The sequence below is a fragment of the Schistocerca gregaria genome, chromosome X, assembly GCF_023897955.1.
Source record: "Schistocerca gregaria isolate iqSchGreg1 chromosome X, iqSchGreg1.2, whole genome shotgun sequence".
Classification (NCBI taxonomy): Eukaryota; Metazoa; Arthropoda; class Insecta; order Orthoptera; family Acrididae; genus Schistocerca; species Schistocerca gregaria.
The window spans coordinates 26,332,809-26,350,764 of NC_064931.1; the positions used below are offsets into that span (position 1 = coordinate 26,332,809).

Consider the following 17,956-nt stretch of genomic DNA (forward strand, 5'->3'; position numbering starts at 1 on the left):
AGGAAGGCTAGCCGGCCGCAATGGTAAATAAAAATAATTTTGCCAAATCTGGTGTATAACGAAATCGGCACTAGACGAGATTAACGTATAAGAAGAAGAAAGGGGAGACGTTATCTTCAGCAAAACTCGGGTTCTGTGTTCAAGGAAGTGTTTTAGGATTGCTACTGTTTACTAAAAGAGACGTATTTAGCTCTTGAGGATGATTGAAGATCACATTATGGTATACAGGAACGTCACGCCGTCAGAAAGGTGCTAAGGAATGCAGGAAGACTTGAAGATTATATATATATATATATATATATATATATATATATATATATATATATATATATATAACGTTGTTACCAAAAACTGCTAGAATTTCTTGACCGATTTACTTTCAGTTGTTATACGATACTCCAATAAACCTTTTGACAGACGTAGGCTACATATTTTTAATATGTATGACATGTAAGTATATATAACAGAGGACCCTTTTTAGCAAAGTCTTGTTGACCGATTTGAACCAGTTTTTACACAATGTTGTAATAAACATTAGACAGACGTAGAATATATATTGTAATATATGTGATCCATAAATATATAAGTACATACTATACAAAGGGACATGTTGTTATCAAATGGCTCGCAAATTTGTTGTTCGATTTATTTAAAACTATACTGTGGCAAACATCTGGACGGACGCAGGTTGAGAACACATTGTTAGCAAAAATCTCGAGAAGTTCTTGACCGATTTACTTGCAGTTTGTACACGATAATTTAATAAACATTTGCACAGGCATTTGTCATATATTTTGCAATATATATGAAGAAGAGAAATTTGTTAAGATCTAGTATAGATTTAAGTGGGAGGAAGTCTTTTCTGAAAGTATTTGTATCGAGTGTAGCCATGTATGGAAGTGAAACATGGACGATAAATACTTTAGACAAGAAGAGAATAGAAGCTTTCGGAATATGGTGCTACAGAACTTCCTCACAGTCGGCTTGCATAGAAAACAAGAACGTTATATTAATGGCTGTAGGCTTAAGATTAGAATACTACTACGAAATCTGAATCGCTTAAAACTTCTTGAACCTATCTGTTTGCAGATTAATACTATGCAGAATGAAGTGTCTGAAGATCCTCTAGGATCCAGTAGCTGGAGAGGTCTCTCATAGCCGATATACATGTGGTCCCAACCAATTAATCCATTTATTTCAAGCGACTTTAGTTCCCAGTCAAGGTTTCGTTGGCTATAGCATAAAGAAAGGCTCAAGGTCAGTGAGAGGGCGAAAGAGGGAATGGACAGGGAGGGGGATGGGGGAGACAAGGGTAAATGGACGTAGAGGGGGGAAAGAGGAGATGGATAGAGAAAGGAGGGAGGAGCAGGTGCAGATAGATAGGGGGAGGAGAGAATATGGACAGACAGTGAGGGAGGAGGTGAAGGACAGAGGAAGGGTGGAGGAGGAGAAAATGGAGAGAGAGTAAGTGGAGGTGAAGGACAGATGAAGTGGAGGAGGAGTAGGAGATGAACAAAGAATCGATAATCAAGTGTTATGAGCTAGTTTATCCAGTACAGTTTTAAATATCCTCCTTTTTCATAGTCAGTCAATGTTTAATGTTCATATCATTGAATTTTTCAATACCAAAAGCAACAGCATTGTCTATAATTGTAGTTCGTTACATCATAAAAACTCATTCAGAGTTTTTAATTTGGCGAATCCTTTACTCAACTTCATTTTTGGGGACTGTAGATATTATTGGACTAAATTTACTTCTTCTAGTAGTTTGTGCCAAAATTTGATGTGGGTCATAAAGGTGAAATCACATGTAGCTGGAAGAAGCAAGCTTGTTGCAGATGTAGTATCAAGGTTTGTCTTCAATGGATTTTGCTAATCTTCCAAGGTACTCACAATAGTTTCCACATATACTTTTACAACTTTAAGTCAACTGTAATAAGTACTCCAGTGAGTGTGAGACAATCGTTTCAAACTCTTTCCTATTTTTTCTACAAGTAATTCCCATCTATATGTAGAAGGGGAGGAGAACCAATGTCCTCACCTCAATTCCAAAAATGATGACACTAGAAGGAGCATATGAGAATGAATGAACGTTACAAAGATTTAAGGAATGATTAACTCAGGGACTGAGCAGAGCTTTAGGATTGAATTCTCGAAGTTTTCGTTCTACTGCTCCACGTACACCTGACACTGACGCAACACTGTCACAACCTTGAGCCCTGAGCCGTGCACCAATGGCGGATCTAAGTGGGAGAGGGTGGGAGGGACGGGTGGGGGGTGATAGGGGGACGGGGATGGCAGAATGAGCACGTGCTCTGGGCGGCAGAATTTAGGAGGCGGACAATTTTGGGCGAAATTTTACTTTTAGGTTAAGTATAAAATATTTGTTTCTAATAAATTTTGATAAAAGTAACTGTCATAGAACTATATGTATGTTAAAAAAGTACAATCAAAAAGTTATGACATTCAATAAAGCTGGAGTGCCTCCAAGCTGACACGGAAATTGTCTCAGACACTATGCCTGCGAAACCTGACTCCCTCCCATCACATGACAATCCATTGTTTGCTGACTGCAAATCCTGTTTCATTGATCTCTATGTTTTGTTAATATTCGTGTGTTTAAATTTATGTAATAACTTTTACAATACTGTATGGTCGAGACGAAGTAGTGGAGCGATGTATAGAAAAATATCGGGAGAAAAGAGGAAGAAAGTAAGTGAGGTGTTATTCCAAACACGAAAACAGGATTCGTATTTCACAAAGCCTACTGCCTGTAATGAAAACAAAATATCAGGTAAGATTATGTAATATAAATACGTGACGGGAACCGTGAAACTGTAATGATATTTTCGCGTTTTATATGCTTTTAAAATCATACGGTATTAATATTCGTTTTTATTGTGATTTTATCGTTGAGTATTATTTTGTTTTTAACGAGTTCGGGCGATAGAAATGGACCCTTTGCGCAAGAAAGAGAAAGATAAAGTGTAAACAAAACGTTAGACCGCGTGTGAATTCGTTTTATTTCTATTTTGGCTGTTGAAGACCTTTCAAATCGGGAGTCTTTATTATGTTTGCGTATGTGAAAGATTTGAACAACGCGAAGTATCACCCAGTTTATGTTTTAAGATATAGGCCTGCACACATAAACGTATCTACTCATATCTAAATATAGAGCATATAAGAATGGACCTAAATGCTGAATTTTATAAAAAAGATGTACATATATGAAATAGAAGATAAAATAGAGTATAAATATGAATAGAGACTCACGGTTGAAAATATGTATCTACGCTTGAAGAAAATAACAGTAGATTTTTGTTGCTCATGCTATTGTACAGATTTTCATTACCGACTGGTTTGTGTATGTAAATTACAAGACAATAACCGACTGCGTACGGATAGTTTTCTTTTTGTACTTGTTTTATGTGACATTTTAGCAGTGATTAACCGCTTACCGGTACTGTAGTGTTATCACATCAGAAAAAGACGTAAACAACTTACTCCAGGACTATATACCTCACAAATTTAGTATGGATTTTATATTTTTATGTTTCAGGAGAAATTGAAGTTAACCACCAAGATGACACGAGTAAGAAGGAAATAGACGATGGAGTGAAATATGAAACATAAATTCCTGGATCGTGAACTGGTCTTCATCAAAAGGCCGAACCTGTGAGTCTGAATTTGATTTTAACGATCCTGTTACATGCCCCACGATATTTTCTGACATTGAGAGATGTTATGTTATAAACATGAGAGCAGGAAATGAACGTGGTCCTGAAATCAGCAAAAGCTATAGAGAACACTGCAATTTAAATAAAGATTGGTTTTGAAAGAAGTTAAAAATGGGTCAGTAGTTAAAAATTTTATGGCTAGGCTATGATGAGAGCAAAGCTGTTTTATCTTGTACACCCTGCAGATCATTTTATTACTTAGGTTCAGATGCTGAGTCAAAATCATTTTTAGCTAAAGAAGAAGGGCCATGAAAATTCACCAAGCTATAAGGTTCTAGAGTCTTCTCATGGATGTTGGGGCTTTGATTCGAAGCTACAAGACCAGATAAAAAGAGAGAAACCTCATTGGAGAACTGTGTGGGACTGTGTTATCGATGCTCTTCTTTTTCTAGGAAAGCAGGGGACACCCTTTAGAGGAACAAATGAAGCTGCTGATTTTGGTGATCGAGAGAGTGGCAAATTTGGAAATACCATTGATGTCATATCATTCTATGGTGATGCCATACATCAGCGTATTGAACGCCACATGAATAGGCAAATTAGATATTTTCCCAAAAATATACAAGATGAGTTCCTTGACTTCATTGCCAACAAAATAAGAAAAGATATAATTAAAGATATTTTAGATGCTAAGTACTTTTGATTTATGTTTTCGAATGCACTCCAAATATCAGCCACAATGAACAGATGGGTTAAGTAACTCACTATGTAAAGTTAAGTGACTGACAGGTTGTGGAGAGTTTTGTTGACATGTTTATAGTTAGAGATAAAACAGGAGAAGTTCTTTGTCGGAAGACAGTAAAAAAAAAAAAAAAGAAGACGATGAGTTGAACATGAAATACTGCAGAGTCAATGGAGCAAACATCGCTCGAAAGTACAAGTGTCCCAATCAAGAATGCCTGAGAAGAGTACCATGTGTTGCTAATTCTATAAATTTAGCAGGATCATGTACAGCCAACACATCTGCCGTAGCTCAAATGTACTTTGAAACTATCCATCGTTTTTATCTATTCTTTGTGGCTTGAACTTCAAATTGGGAAATCTTACAAAAACATGCACCCATAATATCAACATCCGAGAGACCGAGTAGGTAGTCTGCGAAACTAGAGGGGTCAGGCTGTTTATAAGCATTTTGATAACGTTGAAAAGGTTCTGGGAGAAGTTAAAATTTATAACTACCCACTCCACTAACAAAAACTGCGGCAAAATCTATTTTAAAGAAATATAAGAAAACTCAAAGTCATTAGTTTAATTCGTGCTGATACGCAAAAAGAGACCAGGATAAACCGAAAGAACCAGAGATTGTAGAGAGCTTCAGGGAGAGCATTAGGGAACGATTGACAAGAATGGAGGAAAGAAATACAGTAGAAGAAGAATGGGTAGCTTTGAGAGATAAAATAGTGAAGGTAGCAGAGGATGAAGTAGGTAAAAAGACGAGGGCTAATAGAAATCCTTGGGTAACAGAAGAGATATTGAATTGAATTGATGAAAGGAGAAAATATAAGAATGCAGTAAATGAAGCGGGCAAAAAGGAATACAAACGCCTAAAAAATTAGATCGACAGGAAGTGCAAAATGGCTAAGCAGGGATGGCTAGAGGACAAATGCAAGGATGTAGAGGCGCATAACACTAGAAGTAAGATAGATACAGCCTACAGGAAAATTAAAAAAACCTTTGGAAAAAAGAGAGCCACTTAAATGAATATCAAGAGCTCAGATGGAAACCCAGATTTACGCAAAGAAGGGAAAGCAGAAAGGTAGAAGGAGTATATAGAGGGACTACACAAGGGCGAAGTTCTTGAGGACAATATTACAGAAATGGTAGAGTATGTACATGAAGATGAAAGAGGAGATATGATACTGCGTGAAGAGTGTGACAGAGCACTGAAAGACCTAATTCGAAACAAGGCCCCGGGAGTAGACAACATTCCATTAGAACTACTGAAGTCTTGGGAGAGCCAGGCGTAACAAAACTCTACCATCTAGTGAAGCGTAATACCGTCAGACTTCGAGAAGAATATAATAATTCCAATCCCAAAGAAAGCAGGTGTTAACAGATGTGAAAATTACCGAACTGTCAGTTTAATAAACCACGGCTGCAAAATACTAACACGAATTCTTTACAGACGAATTGAAAAACTGGCAGAATCCGACCTCAGGGAAGATCAGTTTGGATTCCTTAGAAATGTTGGAACACGTGAGGCAATACTGACCCTACGACTTATCTTAGAAAATAGAGTAAGGAAAGGCAAACCTACATTTCTAGCATTAGTAGACTTAGAGAAAGCTTTTGACAGTGTTGACTGGAATACTCTCTTTCAAATTCTGATGATGGCAGGGGTAAAATACAGAGAGCGAAAGGCTATTTACAATTTGTACAGAAACCAGATGGCAGTCATAAGAGCGAGGGATATGGAAGGGAAGCAGTGGTTGGGAAGGGAGTGCGACAGGGTTGTAGCCTATCCCAGATGTTATTCAATCTGTATATTGAGCAAGCAGTGAAGGAAACAAAAGAAAAATTTGGAGTAGGAAGTAAAATCCATGGAGAAGAAATAAAAACTTTGAGGTTCGCAGATGACATTGTAATTCTGTCAGAGACAGCAAATAACCTGGAAGAGCAGCTGAACGGAATGGACAGTGTCTTGAAACGAGGATATAAGATGAACACCAACAAATGCAAAACGAGGATAATGGAATGTAGTCGAATTAAATCGGGTGATGCTGCAGGAATTAGATTAGGAAATGAGAGGCTTAAAATAATAAATGAGTTCTGCTATTTTGGAAGCAAAATAACTGATGATGGTCGAAGTAGAGAGAATATAAAATGTAGACTGTCAATGGCAAGGAAAGCGTTTCTGAAGAAGAGAAATTTGTTAACATCAAGTATAGATTTAAGTGTCAGGAAGTCGTTTCTGAAAGTATTTGTATGGAGTGTAGCCATGTATGGAAGTGAAACGTGGACGATTAATAGTTTAGACAAGAAGAGAATAGAAGCTTTCGAAATGTGGTGCTACAGAAGAATGCTGAAGATTAGATGGGTGAATCACGTAACTAATGAGGAGGTACTGAACAGAACAGGAGAGAAGAGGAATTTGTGGTACAACTTGACTAGAAGAAGGAATCAGTTGGTAGGACAGGTTCTGAGGCATCAAGGGATCACCGATTTAGTATTGGAGGGCAGCGTGGAGGGTAAAAATCGTAGAGGGAGACCAAGAGATGAATACACTAAGCATATTCAGATGGATGTAGGTTGCAGTAGTTACTTGGAGATGAAGAAGCTTGCAAAGGATAGAGTAGCATGGAGATCTGCGTCAAACCAGTCTCAGAACTGAAGACCACAACAAGAAAAATGCAATACTAACAAAAAAAGATCACGTCAGTCAGTTTCTACATAGATAAGATATTACGACTCATATAAGTGCTCGAAATATCGAAGGCTTTTTGAGCTTTCATAAAGCTTCTAGCGACTCTTGCACCCACGGAGCAATTTATGAGGCCAAACAATTAGTAGAAAAGAATGAGATGATAACTGAATTCTCAGAAAAAAGGATTAGAGGAAAGAAATAATGCCCGACGAGCTTTATGAGGATGAAGTATCCGAACATTCATAGGAAAATTTGTTCATGATGTCCCTATTAGAAATAACTGTGCGAGTTATAAAGGAGCTGAGTACCAGGTTTAAGGCACTGTAGAAAGTTGGTGCAAAGTTTACTTTTTTATGTGGTGTCGAAATTCAAGAAATGCAAGTGGAGGACTTAAAGGCCATAGGAGCGGAACTGGGAGGTATCTATGCAGAACATCTTAACAAGGAAGTATTTGTTTTTGAAACTGAAAGTTCCAAACACCATGCGCTGGTAAGAGAAAGAGGCTTGCGAGGTGTCACTACATCACCCACATTAAGTTTAATTTATTAAAATAAATTGGTAGAGAGGTATCCCAACCTTACTACAGCCTTTAAATTATTCCTTGCTTGTCGGTTTCTGTTTCATCCGGAAGAAAGAGTTTCAGCAAGCTGAAATGAATTAAAAGTTATTTGATGAGCACAGTTTCTCAGCAAAGGTTATTAATTCTGGACATAATCTCAGTAGAGCAAAATCGAGCCGCTTCCATAAACTGAGATCATAAACATTTTTGTTAAAAAAAGGCGCGGAAAGTGAGTTTCTAAATTTATTATTTCTACAATAAATCATAATGTTTTATTTTTTGTATTTTTAAAATTGTTTTTGTTTGTTTTGACATTGACTTTACTTAGTCAATACAGTAAGTTAATGTTATGAAATGGTGATATTTATTTCGAAATATATTACGTAAATTACTGGTATAAAACTGTTGATGTTTCTAGAGGCAAATTTAAGCTTACCCCCGTGGTAAAAGTCCTAGTTCCGGCCCTGCCTTGCACAACGCAACATAGAGCCCCTCTTTTTCCCATCTGCTGTTGAAAATCTTTTGCCATACATTCTGTAGTCTTTTCCGACATAAAAATGTAAGAAGGTTTCTAGAACTTCCTCAGTGTTGTGTTCTTTATGGGAGTATGTAATTATATGACTCATTAAGTCAATTCTGCTTTCATCAGGAATGCTGTCAAAAGTTATTTCGTGGTATTTACCCTTTTTTGTATCTGCAGTCAATTTTTCCTTAACTTCTTCACCCAAAAGAAAAAGAAATTATTTTGTATCTCTTTTGAAAAATCAAAACGTACTCTGTTTGATCAGCCAGCGGACTCTTCAAGTTTTAAGCAATGCTGTTTCAATACTGGAGCATATTTAGTCATCAACTGTATCAGTTCTTTTGTTTCCCGATGGGATGTGTTCACGATGACTACGTAAAGCAAGATTTTGCTGGGCTACAAATAGTGTAATATCTAGAAGGCTATGTAAAATGTGTCTCTATTTCTTGGTCTCGCAATTAACCTTCTTCTGACTATCTTTGCCAATGGATTTATGAAGCTTCAACCTCATAGAGAGTGTTCTGAATTTTTCTAAATTTGATAGATGTTGACATGATGATTCAAGCTTTAATGTCTTTGAATATAAATTCCTGCAATGACAGAAGTCAGAAATAAATTTATTTTTATTGGTATCGCCCTCAGAGGCAAATAATCGGCAGTGAAATCAGTACATTTCTTTGTTGATGGTCAGAGTAGCATCGATTTCCTTAAAAATTTAGTCTCGTTCAAATGTGAGTAAAACCACGACAAAATTAAGCAACCATGTGTTTCTTTAGTGTGTTCACCTCGTCTTCTATAGATTCAAAAGATCCTTCCTTGGTCTGATATCCTTCACTATCCTTTTCAATAATCACAATTCTGAAACACAGGTATTGTAGTTTCAATGGATGAAGAGGAGTCCAAATTAAATCCATCAGAAATATGTTCATTCTCAGTAATTTTCTCTTCATTACTATCTTTATCATATTTTTTCAGTGTCATGTCGAAGTGTTAATTAAAATCACGTACAGCAGGCCTTTCACCAGTGTTTTTAGTCTCAATAGCAGTAATTGTCAGTACACTAGAGGCACATTAAACAGTTTGATTAATCTTTCCTTCGTCGTCATTATTTTCTCCACGAGAGGAAAGGTATTTGGATAAAGGTCTAGCGAGTGATTATCTTCTCCAGTCCTTGCTTTTCTCAGATTTGTTTTGTGAGAGCCAGATGGACGGATTCTTTCCAGTAAAAAAAAAAAAAGCTTTACAACTTTATTTCGTTGACAGATCATAACCTACATGCCAATTAAAAGAAATTTTGTCTGTCCATGTAGCCTGTAGGCTTTTAGTAATGAGAATATAGTAGCATCGTGATCGTAAATGTACATATGGTCATTATCAAATGAATGTTGTGTGTAGTGTTCATATTGTGACTCACTTCAAAGCCAATTTGTTCAGTGTCTAAAAAGATTATTTTTATTTTGCTATTCTATAAACCAGTATGTGCTTGTTGGACATCATGATTGTAGAATTTGTAACACATTTCAGTATTAAAACTTAAAACTTTCTAAAGAGAAAATCTAACGTTTACAAAGAAATAAACACTGTCCAGTCACATTAACGTGACCATCTGTTGAAAGCCTGAATAACAACTTTTTTCAGCCCGGATACCTGCGAGACGTGCAGGAAGAGAGTCAATGAGGTTCTGGAAGTTACTGCAGGGATGTGGAGCCAGTGCCGTAGCCATCTGCATTAGGTCTCTCGGTTGAGAATCCACTGCCCGAACAGCCCGATCGTGGTGGTCCCACAGATTCTCAATTGGGTTTCAATCCGGGGAGTTTGGTGGCCAGGGGAGTACGGTAAACTCAACCTGGTGCTTTTCGAACCAAGCACGTGCATTGCGAGATGTGTGGTACGTTGCATTGTCCTGCTGGTAGATACAATCGTGCCGAAGAAAAACAAACTGCATGTGGCATGGTCCCCAAGGATAGATGGATACTTGTGTTGACCCATTGTACCTTCCAGAATGAGGAGATTAGCCAGGAATTGCCACGAAAACATTCTCCACACTATAACGCTCTCTCGTCCGTCCTGTACCCTTACGACGATTTGTGTTTGCTTTCAGACGTTTCACGCCACTGGAGCATAAACGTGATTCATCTGAAACCAACTGTTGCCATTCTTTGGACGTCCAGCTGCGGTGTTTACGTGCGAATTCCAGCCTTCGTCGATGATGAACTGCAGTCAGAATGGCTGCACGAACCAGGCGCCTGCTACGGAGGCCCTTACGCGACACCGTTCGCTGAACGGTCGTTAAGGAGACACTGTTGGTAACCCCTTGGCTCGCCTGGCCAGTCAGTTACACGTGTGTTCGCCCGCACACGTCGCTGCAGCCCTCGTTCATCCCTGTCATCTATTGCCCGCGGTGCACCACAGCTATCTCGACGCCTGTTTTGGATAGCGCCATTTTGCCATGCACGGTACACCGTAATGACGGCGGCACACGAACAATGCAGACACTTAGGCGTTTCGGAAATGCTCCCATCCTTGGATGTCAGATAAACCACTCCGTTTCTACATTACGACTGTCGGTGAGTGGCCATTTCACACTCATGTCGAAGGTAGGCGGTAGTGATAGTAATGTGACTGGGCCGTGTACAAAATATTGTGTCCATGCATTTCTGGTCCTGATATTACGTTCTTGAAAATGTCGAGATAATAATAACCTAATTATAAATATAGGTACTTACCTTTTGCGCTCTTCTTAGGTACACAGTGAAACAATCAGTGTTTTAAACTCACTGAGTATGCCAAAATATATTACAAAAAATTATTCTACATTAATTACGTAGTAATTTTAATTGAGCTTTAAGAAGAATGGAATGAAGTGAAATTAACCCAAAACTCACGGTATTCTAGGGCGCACGTGCGAGTGGACTGTTTGTGTTTCCCCATTCTGAAGGTTTTCCCCATTTTGAAGGTTGAAATGGAAGTCGAAGGGAATTCTTCGGTGACGACCGAGTTACACGTTATAACGTAGTTTTACAGAAAGTTTCAAACTGATTGCTCTCATTGCTAGTCTTCAATAGGTATTTTTTTTCCTTTTACGAAAGAAATCATCACATAATTTCACTGTTGGTCGGATCTATTATTTTTCTTTTACGCTGAAGCAAGGGGAGTGCATCGTTTTAAGGCAATGACTCACTTTTTCGAAGAGCCGTAACTGTCTAGAATTATGACAAAGAAATTTGGAATTTGGCTCAAAGGTACCTGAAACCATCCTCTATGATGGTGCGAAGCATGGCGCCCTGTGACTTCAACGGACAAGGTGTCGACACATGGAAAATAAAGGTCACAGCTCAGAAGTGTATGTGAGGTACAAGGCGTGTTAATGATGTCACATTGGCACCAAATTTCTCCACAATTCTGCCCAACGCCACCGTGGACATGTCACTCGATTGGAACATCGTCACACACCCCTTTTACCCACACGTCACCTCTTTTGTTGGCACCTTTGCGATGGAGGTCAGAACCGCGAAGCCCAGCATTGAAATCATGCGGTTTCTTATGAGAGGCCGAGGAAAACATTTCAGAGGCAGCACTGCTCAGAACTGACACGAAGGGTTTTAGGGGGTGGCGAAAAGGGTGCCAGTAAAACCACCCTTCACTCGGGGTGTTGATCCGTTCACATTTTGCAGTTGTCGCAGGCAGTTCGAAAGCAACAGAGTGACGTTCTTGATAACCATGACATTGCTGACACCCTGCTGCTGCTCCACCCCCCCCCCCCCTTCCCCCAGACGATTCAGCTCTAAGCTAAGAACATCTTGGGCCAGCAATCCCACTGAACGTGACTGCACATTTTTGGAGTGTAATGTGACCGCAGTTTTTGCTCTGGTGTACAGGGTGGAACAACTAGAGACGCTTCAAAACCACTAGACGAAATAAGAAAGTGAACCAAGGGAGCAAAGGACACGCACGAACAGAATGGCAAAGAGTCCCTGTAAGACAACCCCCCCCCCCCCCCAACCATCAGTGCCACTTGCTCACATTCGTTGATCACTTTAAAAATGTACCTGTACAAAGATAATCTGCGAAGGATTCCTAGGCGCCTGACACCCCTCTCATGCCAAATGCTCGCTACCAGGGGCTACAGCAGCAGCGCAGCTTACCTACAGGTGCCTAAGAGTCCATCATGAGTTATCTCTGTACAGGTACATTTATAATATGCTCAACAAAAGAGCGCGGGTGACACTGAGGGTGTTGCTGAACTGGGTGGTCTTGGAGGGACCCTTTGCTGTTCCATCTCGCATGTGTCAATGTCGCCCCCCCCCCCCACCCCCAAATCCCCGCCACCGTGATAATCCATATCACCTTTTTTTGCTCCTTATCCTCTCTCATGGAGCGTTTCGTGCAGAGTGTCCTGTTCAGCATAAACATCCAGTATATCGTGTCGTAGAAAATTACGCAGCTCTTACTTTAAGCAAAAAATACGTCCCTCATGTTTTATGTTCATATATCATTTAACTTCCACAATTTAAAAGCGAACAAACAAATTTAAATAACGAGATGGAGAAATTCTGAAAGTGCTGGTAAATAAATCAATTGTACTATTTTTTGATTAGCAAGACAATAATTCCTTGTTTGTCTGTGTATTTCAATGAAAAGTTAATCGCAATACTGGGAATTGCTTTGGAATGACTGAATTTCCACTTGCCTGTTTGTACTTCTTGTAGACTGTCCCATTAATAACGAAATGAAAGAAGAACATTCCTCTCGTGTTTCGTCAGGTGATTAGCAATGTCTGGTATCATCTTTGATTTGACCAACAGAAGTGCTTTGTTTAAATGATGTCGTTTTCTGCTTTTGGTTATAACTGTTTTTATTGCGCTGTTGCAGCTTTGGCCTCTGTGCCATTATCAAACATAATACGCAATGTCATATTATGGCATATAAATAGTCTTGAAGCAAGAACGTTCTTTTAAGGCTGTGTAAGTCTTGACGGTAACAGGGTCGTGGCTGTTATCAATTACATGAGTAACATAATACATTAATTTGTGTTATACTACGACTGCAGTTCTAAGAGGTGTTGTTACTGCAGTTCGTGCACAATTAATTAAGTGTATAATTTTTGAATGTTTATTCTGTAGTATACGATTTTCGTAACTTTATGGCCCTGGAAATGTAATTTTTACTTTTTATTTGCACAGCGGTTTTTTTTGTATTGTCTAGTCTGACTGCAAAAGGAAATGTTAGTGATAGAGCCGATGACATGCACTATCTATTCTTGGGCACTGAATCCGCTAGTCCTTATGTTAAGCTGTGTCTTGACCTGTCTCCTGGTCTTGAAATGGTGGTTTCCTGAGCATGGCATTTATGTCCCTTGTTTTACCTCCATCACGACAACGAACCCTGGTTGATTGCGCCACTTCTTTCAAGATGATTCTTCCGCAAATTTTCGTTGCAGTAATTTTTGTGGGAAGATGTTTAAAGAAAAAAGAAGAAAGAAGCTATAATTAATCGTTTTCAGCTGTAAATTACAATTTCTCGTTTTGTTTCTCAGTTCCAACTATTAACATACAAATCAAGTGTCGGCTGGGCATACTCGAACAATCATGTTACACACTTCGTCGATCACTGAAACAGCTTGTGTACTTGTTTCATTATTTTACTCGTAATGCTTGCATCTTTCGTGGACCCTCGACCCTCTATCCCAAATGTTAATTTTATCAATTCTTCGCGAGCACTCCCATGACATCCACCCTACCTACGTTCTACGCTCTGAGCACGTGAACACCACACAGCAACAAAACATACGCCTTTCACGTGACTGTCAGAGGAGGGTAATACTTTTCTGAGCATTTCCTTTTCTTAACGGTACTTTTATTGTCAAACAGTTACATCAAAGGGGCACGGAATTCAGGGGCAAGTTCACATATTCATTAACATATAGAGAATTTTGATCGCCTGTGCGTTACTAAAATAGTGAGATGACATTAGAGGTGTCTCAGGATACGGTTACCTTACAGTGTTATTTACACGAGTACGACGTGCGGATCTACGTATCATGTTACTTATGTCATTGAAAACAGCCATTGATGCTATTACCATGAAGTAGGTCACAGCCCTACAAGAACTTTGTTATTTTTAACCTATGACTGTGCCATTATTTGTCTAGCATATGGCAATTCCAACTGAACTGCAACTAACGTTCAAGAATTACGTGATTCTGCAAAATAAATAGAATTAAAGAACTAAATCTAGAAATTAATATCTAAATTTTCAGTCCATTTTAGGGCTGACTCTGTCACTCCCAAGAAACCTTCTAGATTTCCGGGTGAAGCTCGTCTACTACAGTTTGTTACAATGTGTTTGATGGTCTGATGTTCATTACCACACAGGCCTTTCGCCATCGGTGGAGGCTTTCTGCACAAATGCTATGGCGTGTACGAGACCTGTTAATTGTTTTCGAAGCACGCCGTGGTAATTCCATGCCGGCTCGTCTTGCGCGAGGTATTGTGAGGGCCCTATATTCCTCATGGGCAATATTATTCAGTGTTTCCGAGCACTTTCTGCTCAAGCTGAAATCCACTGCTTGCATTGATTCTGCCAGTATGATAGGTGGCTGTCTGGATTTTAATCACTCTTTCTAAGTGCAGGTATACAACAGTGGTTTGGGAGCTGAGTAATTTTAATTAATTTTTCATACTCCTTGAAAAGTGAATTCTATGTTCGAAGATATAGCGGCGCAATGTACCCTAGGTGTGGTAACCAGTGAACACGAGTAGACCTAATGCAATCTGTTACTGTCCACATTGCTGCATTTAGCTAAACATAGATATTTCTCACATGTGGACTACACTGAGGTGATAAAAGTGATGGGGTACCTCCTCGACCTCCTGCTGCCCGGCGTAGAGCACCAGCTCCACGTGGCAAGGACTCAACAAGTCCCCTGCAGAAATATTGAAACATGCTGCCTCTGTAGCCGTCCACAATGGCGAAGTGTTGCTGGTGCTGGATTTTGTGCACGAACTGACATCTCGATTATGTTCGCATAAATGTTCGATCGGATTCATATCAGACAATCTGGGTGGCCAGGCCATTCGCTCGAATTTGCAAGAGTGTTCTTCAAACCAATCGCAAACAATTGTGGCCTGATGACACAGCGTATTGTCATCCTTAAAAATTCTGTTGTTCTTGTGAACACGAAGTCCATGAATGGCTGAAAATGGCGAACATCCAGAGGACCCAGTCTATTCCATGCAAACATAGCCCAGACCACTGTGAAGCCACCGCCAGTTTGCACAGTGCCATGTTGACAACGTGGGTCCGTGACTTCGTGAGGTCTGCACCACACTCGAACCCTACCAGCAGCTCCTACAGACAGAAATCTGGACTCATCTGACCAAGCTACCATTTTCCACTCGCCTAGGCTACAGGCAATACGGCGACGAGCCCAGGAGAGGCATTGCAGGCGATATCTTGCTGTTAGCAAAGGCACTCACGTCAGTCGTCTGCTGCCATAGGCGATTAACGTCAAATTTCGCGATGCTGTCCTAACGGATGCGTTCGACGTACGTTACACATTGATTTCAGAGGTTATTTCACGGAGTGTTGTTTGTCTGTTAGCACTGACAACTCTGACGTTTGGTATTCTCAACCTACTTTTGACACTACGGGTCTCGAAATACTGAATTCTCTAACGATTTCCGAAATGGAATGTCTCATGTGTTTAGGTCCAACTACCACTCCGCATTCAAAGTCTGTTAATTCCTGTCGTGAGGCCATAATCACGTCAGAAATCTTTTCACATGAGTCACACGAATACAATTCTGAGCTCCTCTAGTGCACCGCCCTTTTACACCTTGTGTACGTGATTCTACCGCCATCTGTATATGTGCCTATCGCTGTCCCATGACTTTTGTCACATCAGTGTTTTCAGCAGCACAGTACACGAGTCCAAAGGAAGAACATCGTTGTGTTGTAGCACGTGCAGTCCATGATGCACCACCATCTTGTGTATGATGTTATTGCACGATTTCAGCTTTATTTCTATGCCATTAGGTGGCATCAATGCGTGACAATGCCACATAAGCCGAAATTGCAATAGGACAATCGGCACAGTTACAGGCAAAAGCGGAAAACGACATAATTTAAAGAATCTCTAGAGGCTGGGGACCCGTTTTCCGATAAATTAGTAGCCAGTGCTCTAGTGAGTACTTTGGCACGTTAGTTTCTTGTGTATATAATCTGCCCCAATACCCATATTAAGTTACACTTTCACGTCTCTGTCACTAGACAGGGATTTAACTTGATAAAGGCAGAGAAATAAAAAAATAATTGAATGTTTCTAACAGTAACTTACATAAGTCCATTGACGTAGAACTTTTCCGTAATGTAGTCTTTACAGTTCGAGTTCTCGAATGCCAAGTAGAATTTGTAGTCCCTGTCGAGCATTTCGAGACATTTGTTGGCGTTGGAGCGCGGGCACTTCTTGGTCCCGCACGCGCCGTAGATGTCGACCTGGATGTGCTTCTGCAGCTCGTGCGCGTACTGCAGCCTCTTGTTGCGCGCCCCGCAGTTGGAGACGAACCAAGCGACCTTCTTGGTCTTGTTGGCGGCGTAGTTGAAGTCGGCGTGCGGCTTCTGGCGCACGCGGTCGTCGTAGTACGCCCAGCGCTCGTACGGCGCCACGATGTCGCTGTCGCGCCGGTACGTCGCCGTCCAGTTGAACACGTCGTTGTGCTTTACGTGCTGCGTGTGGTACGGGCACTCCAAGAAGTACAGGATCCACACCTGCAAGCCACCCACGTAACACAGTTCTCGCTGTACAGTAAAAAAAGTTACATATGCGCACTTCTGCAATTTCCCTACGCTTTCACATTAAAAAAAATATTGATACATCCATTCTTGCCTAACATCTATATTTACTTCCTTTAACGCCGCGTTATACAGATTTTTAAACCTTTTCTTACCAATGGCTACTTTGAGCAGCAATCTTTGATAGATCGGCTTCCTAGCATGCCAGTGGTTCCATAGTGGAACCGTCACTTTTTTTGCAACTGTTGGGCATTAATGGTCACCTCCAGAACTCGGTGTGCAATAGGACACTTTTCCCGCCTTTAATGGATTAGAAATAACAACTATAGCTTAGGTTTCTTATGGGTTCCACTGCTATAAAGATAGTTATATGAATACGTGGTGTCTGTCCTTTTGGACATGTCCGAAAGAACAGCCACCACGCGAAATCTCCAGATGCGATACATACCACGCAAATTGGAGGGGGAGGGTGGGGAAAGGAAAGGGAATTAACTAATGATAGCAGCTGCATCGGGAATCGGGACTTTATGCAGAATCGACGTCGACGAGTGAAAATGTGTGCCGGACATGGACTCGAATTCGGGATCTGCTGTTTACTAGGCAGTAGCGTTAACCACTGCACCACCTGGACACAGCGTTAACCGCAAATGCGCGGACTTTCTTGAGCGCTCCCTTGCTGTCTCAGATACCCGAGTGACGCCACCTATCCACAGCCTCCGTATATATCCTCTAGGCTGGCTAATTTTACATTTCCACTGGAGGTCGAAGGTAGATGTGCATCCACGCTGAAGGTTGTGGTTAATTGCCCATCGAGGCGAATCAGTTATATGACCGCGTGAATATACATTGAAGAGCCAAAGAAACTGTTACACCTGCCTAATATTGTATAGGGCTCCCGAGAGCGTCCATAAATTCGTAAGAGTACTAGGGGGTGGTGAACTCTTCTGAACAGCACGTTGCAAGGCATCCCATAGTCGCTC

General features: G+C 40.4%; 1 protein-coding gene across 5 annotated transcripts in view; it reads right to left on the bottom strand.

The window, feature by feature from the left end:
* The window catches only part of LOC126297701 (glycoprotein 3-alpha-L-fucosyltransferase A-like), a 663,635-nt gene that overhangs the window by 74,104 nt on the left and 571,575 nt on the right, over positions 1–17,956 (bottom strand). For all 5 annotated transcript variants that reach the window (XM_049988827.1, XM_049988825.1, XM_049988826.1 and 2 more), the window contains one exon: positions 16,522–16,952. In XM_049988827.1, coding sequence (XP_049844784.1) covers positions 16,522–16,952 — 431 coding nt within the window. The remainder of the gene's footprint in view (positions 1–16,521; positions 16,953–17,956) is intronic.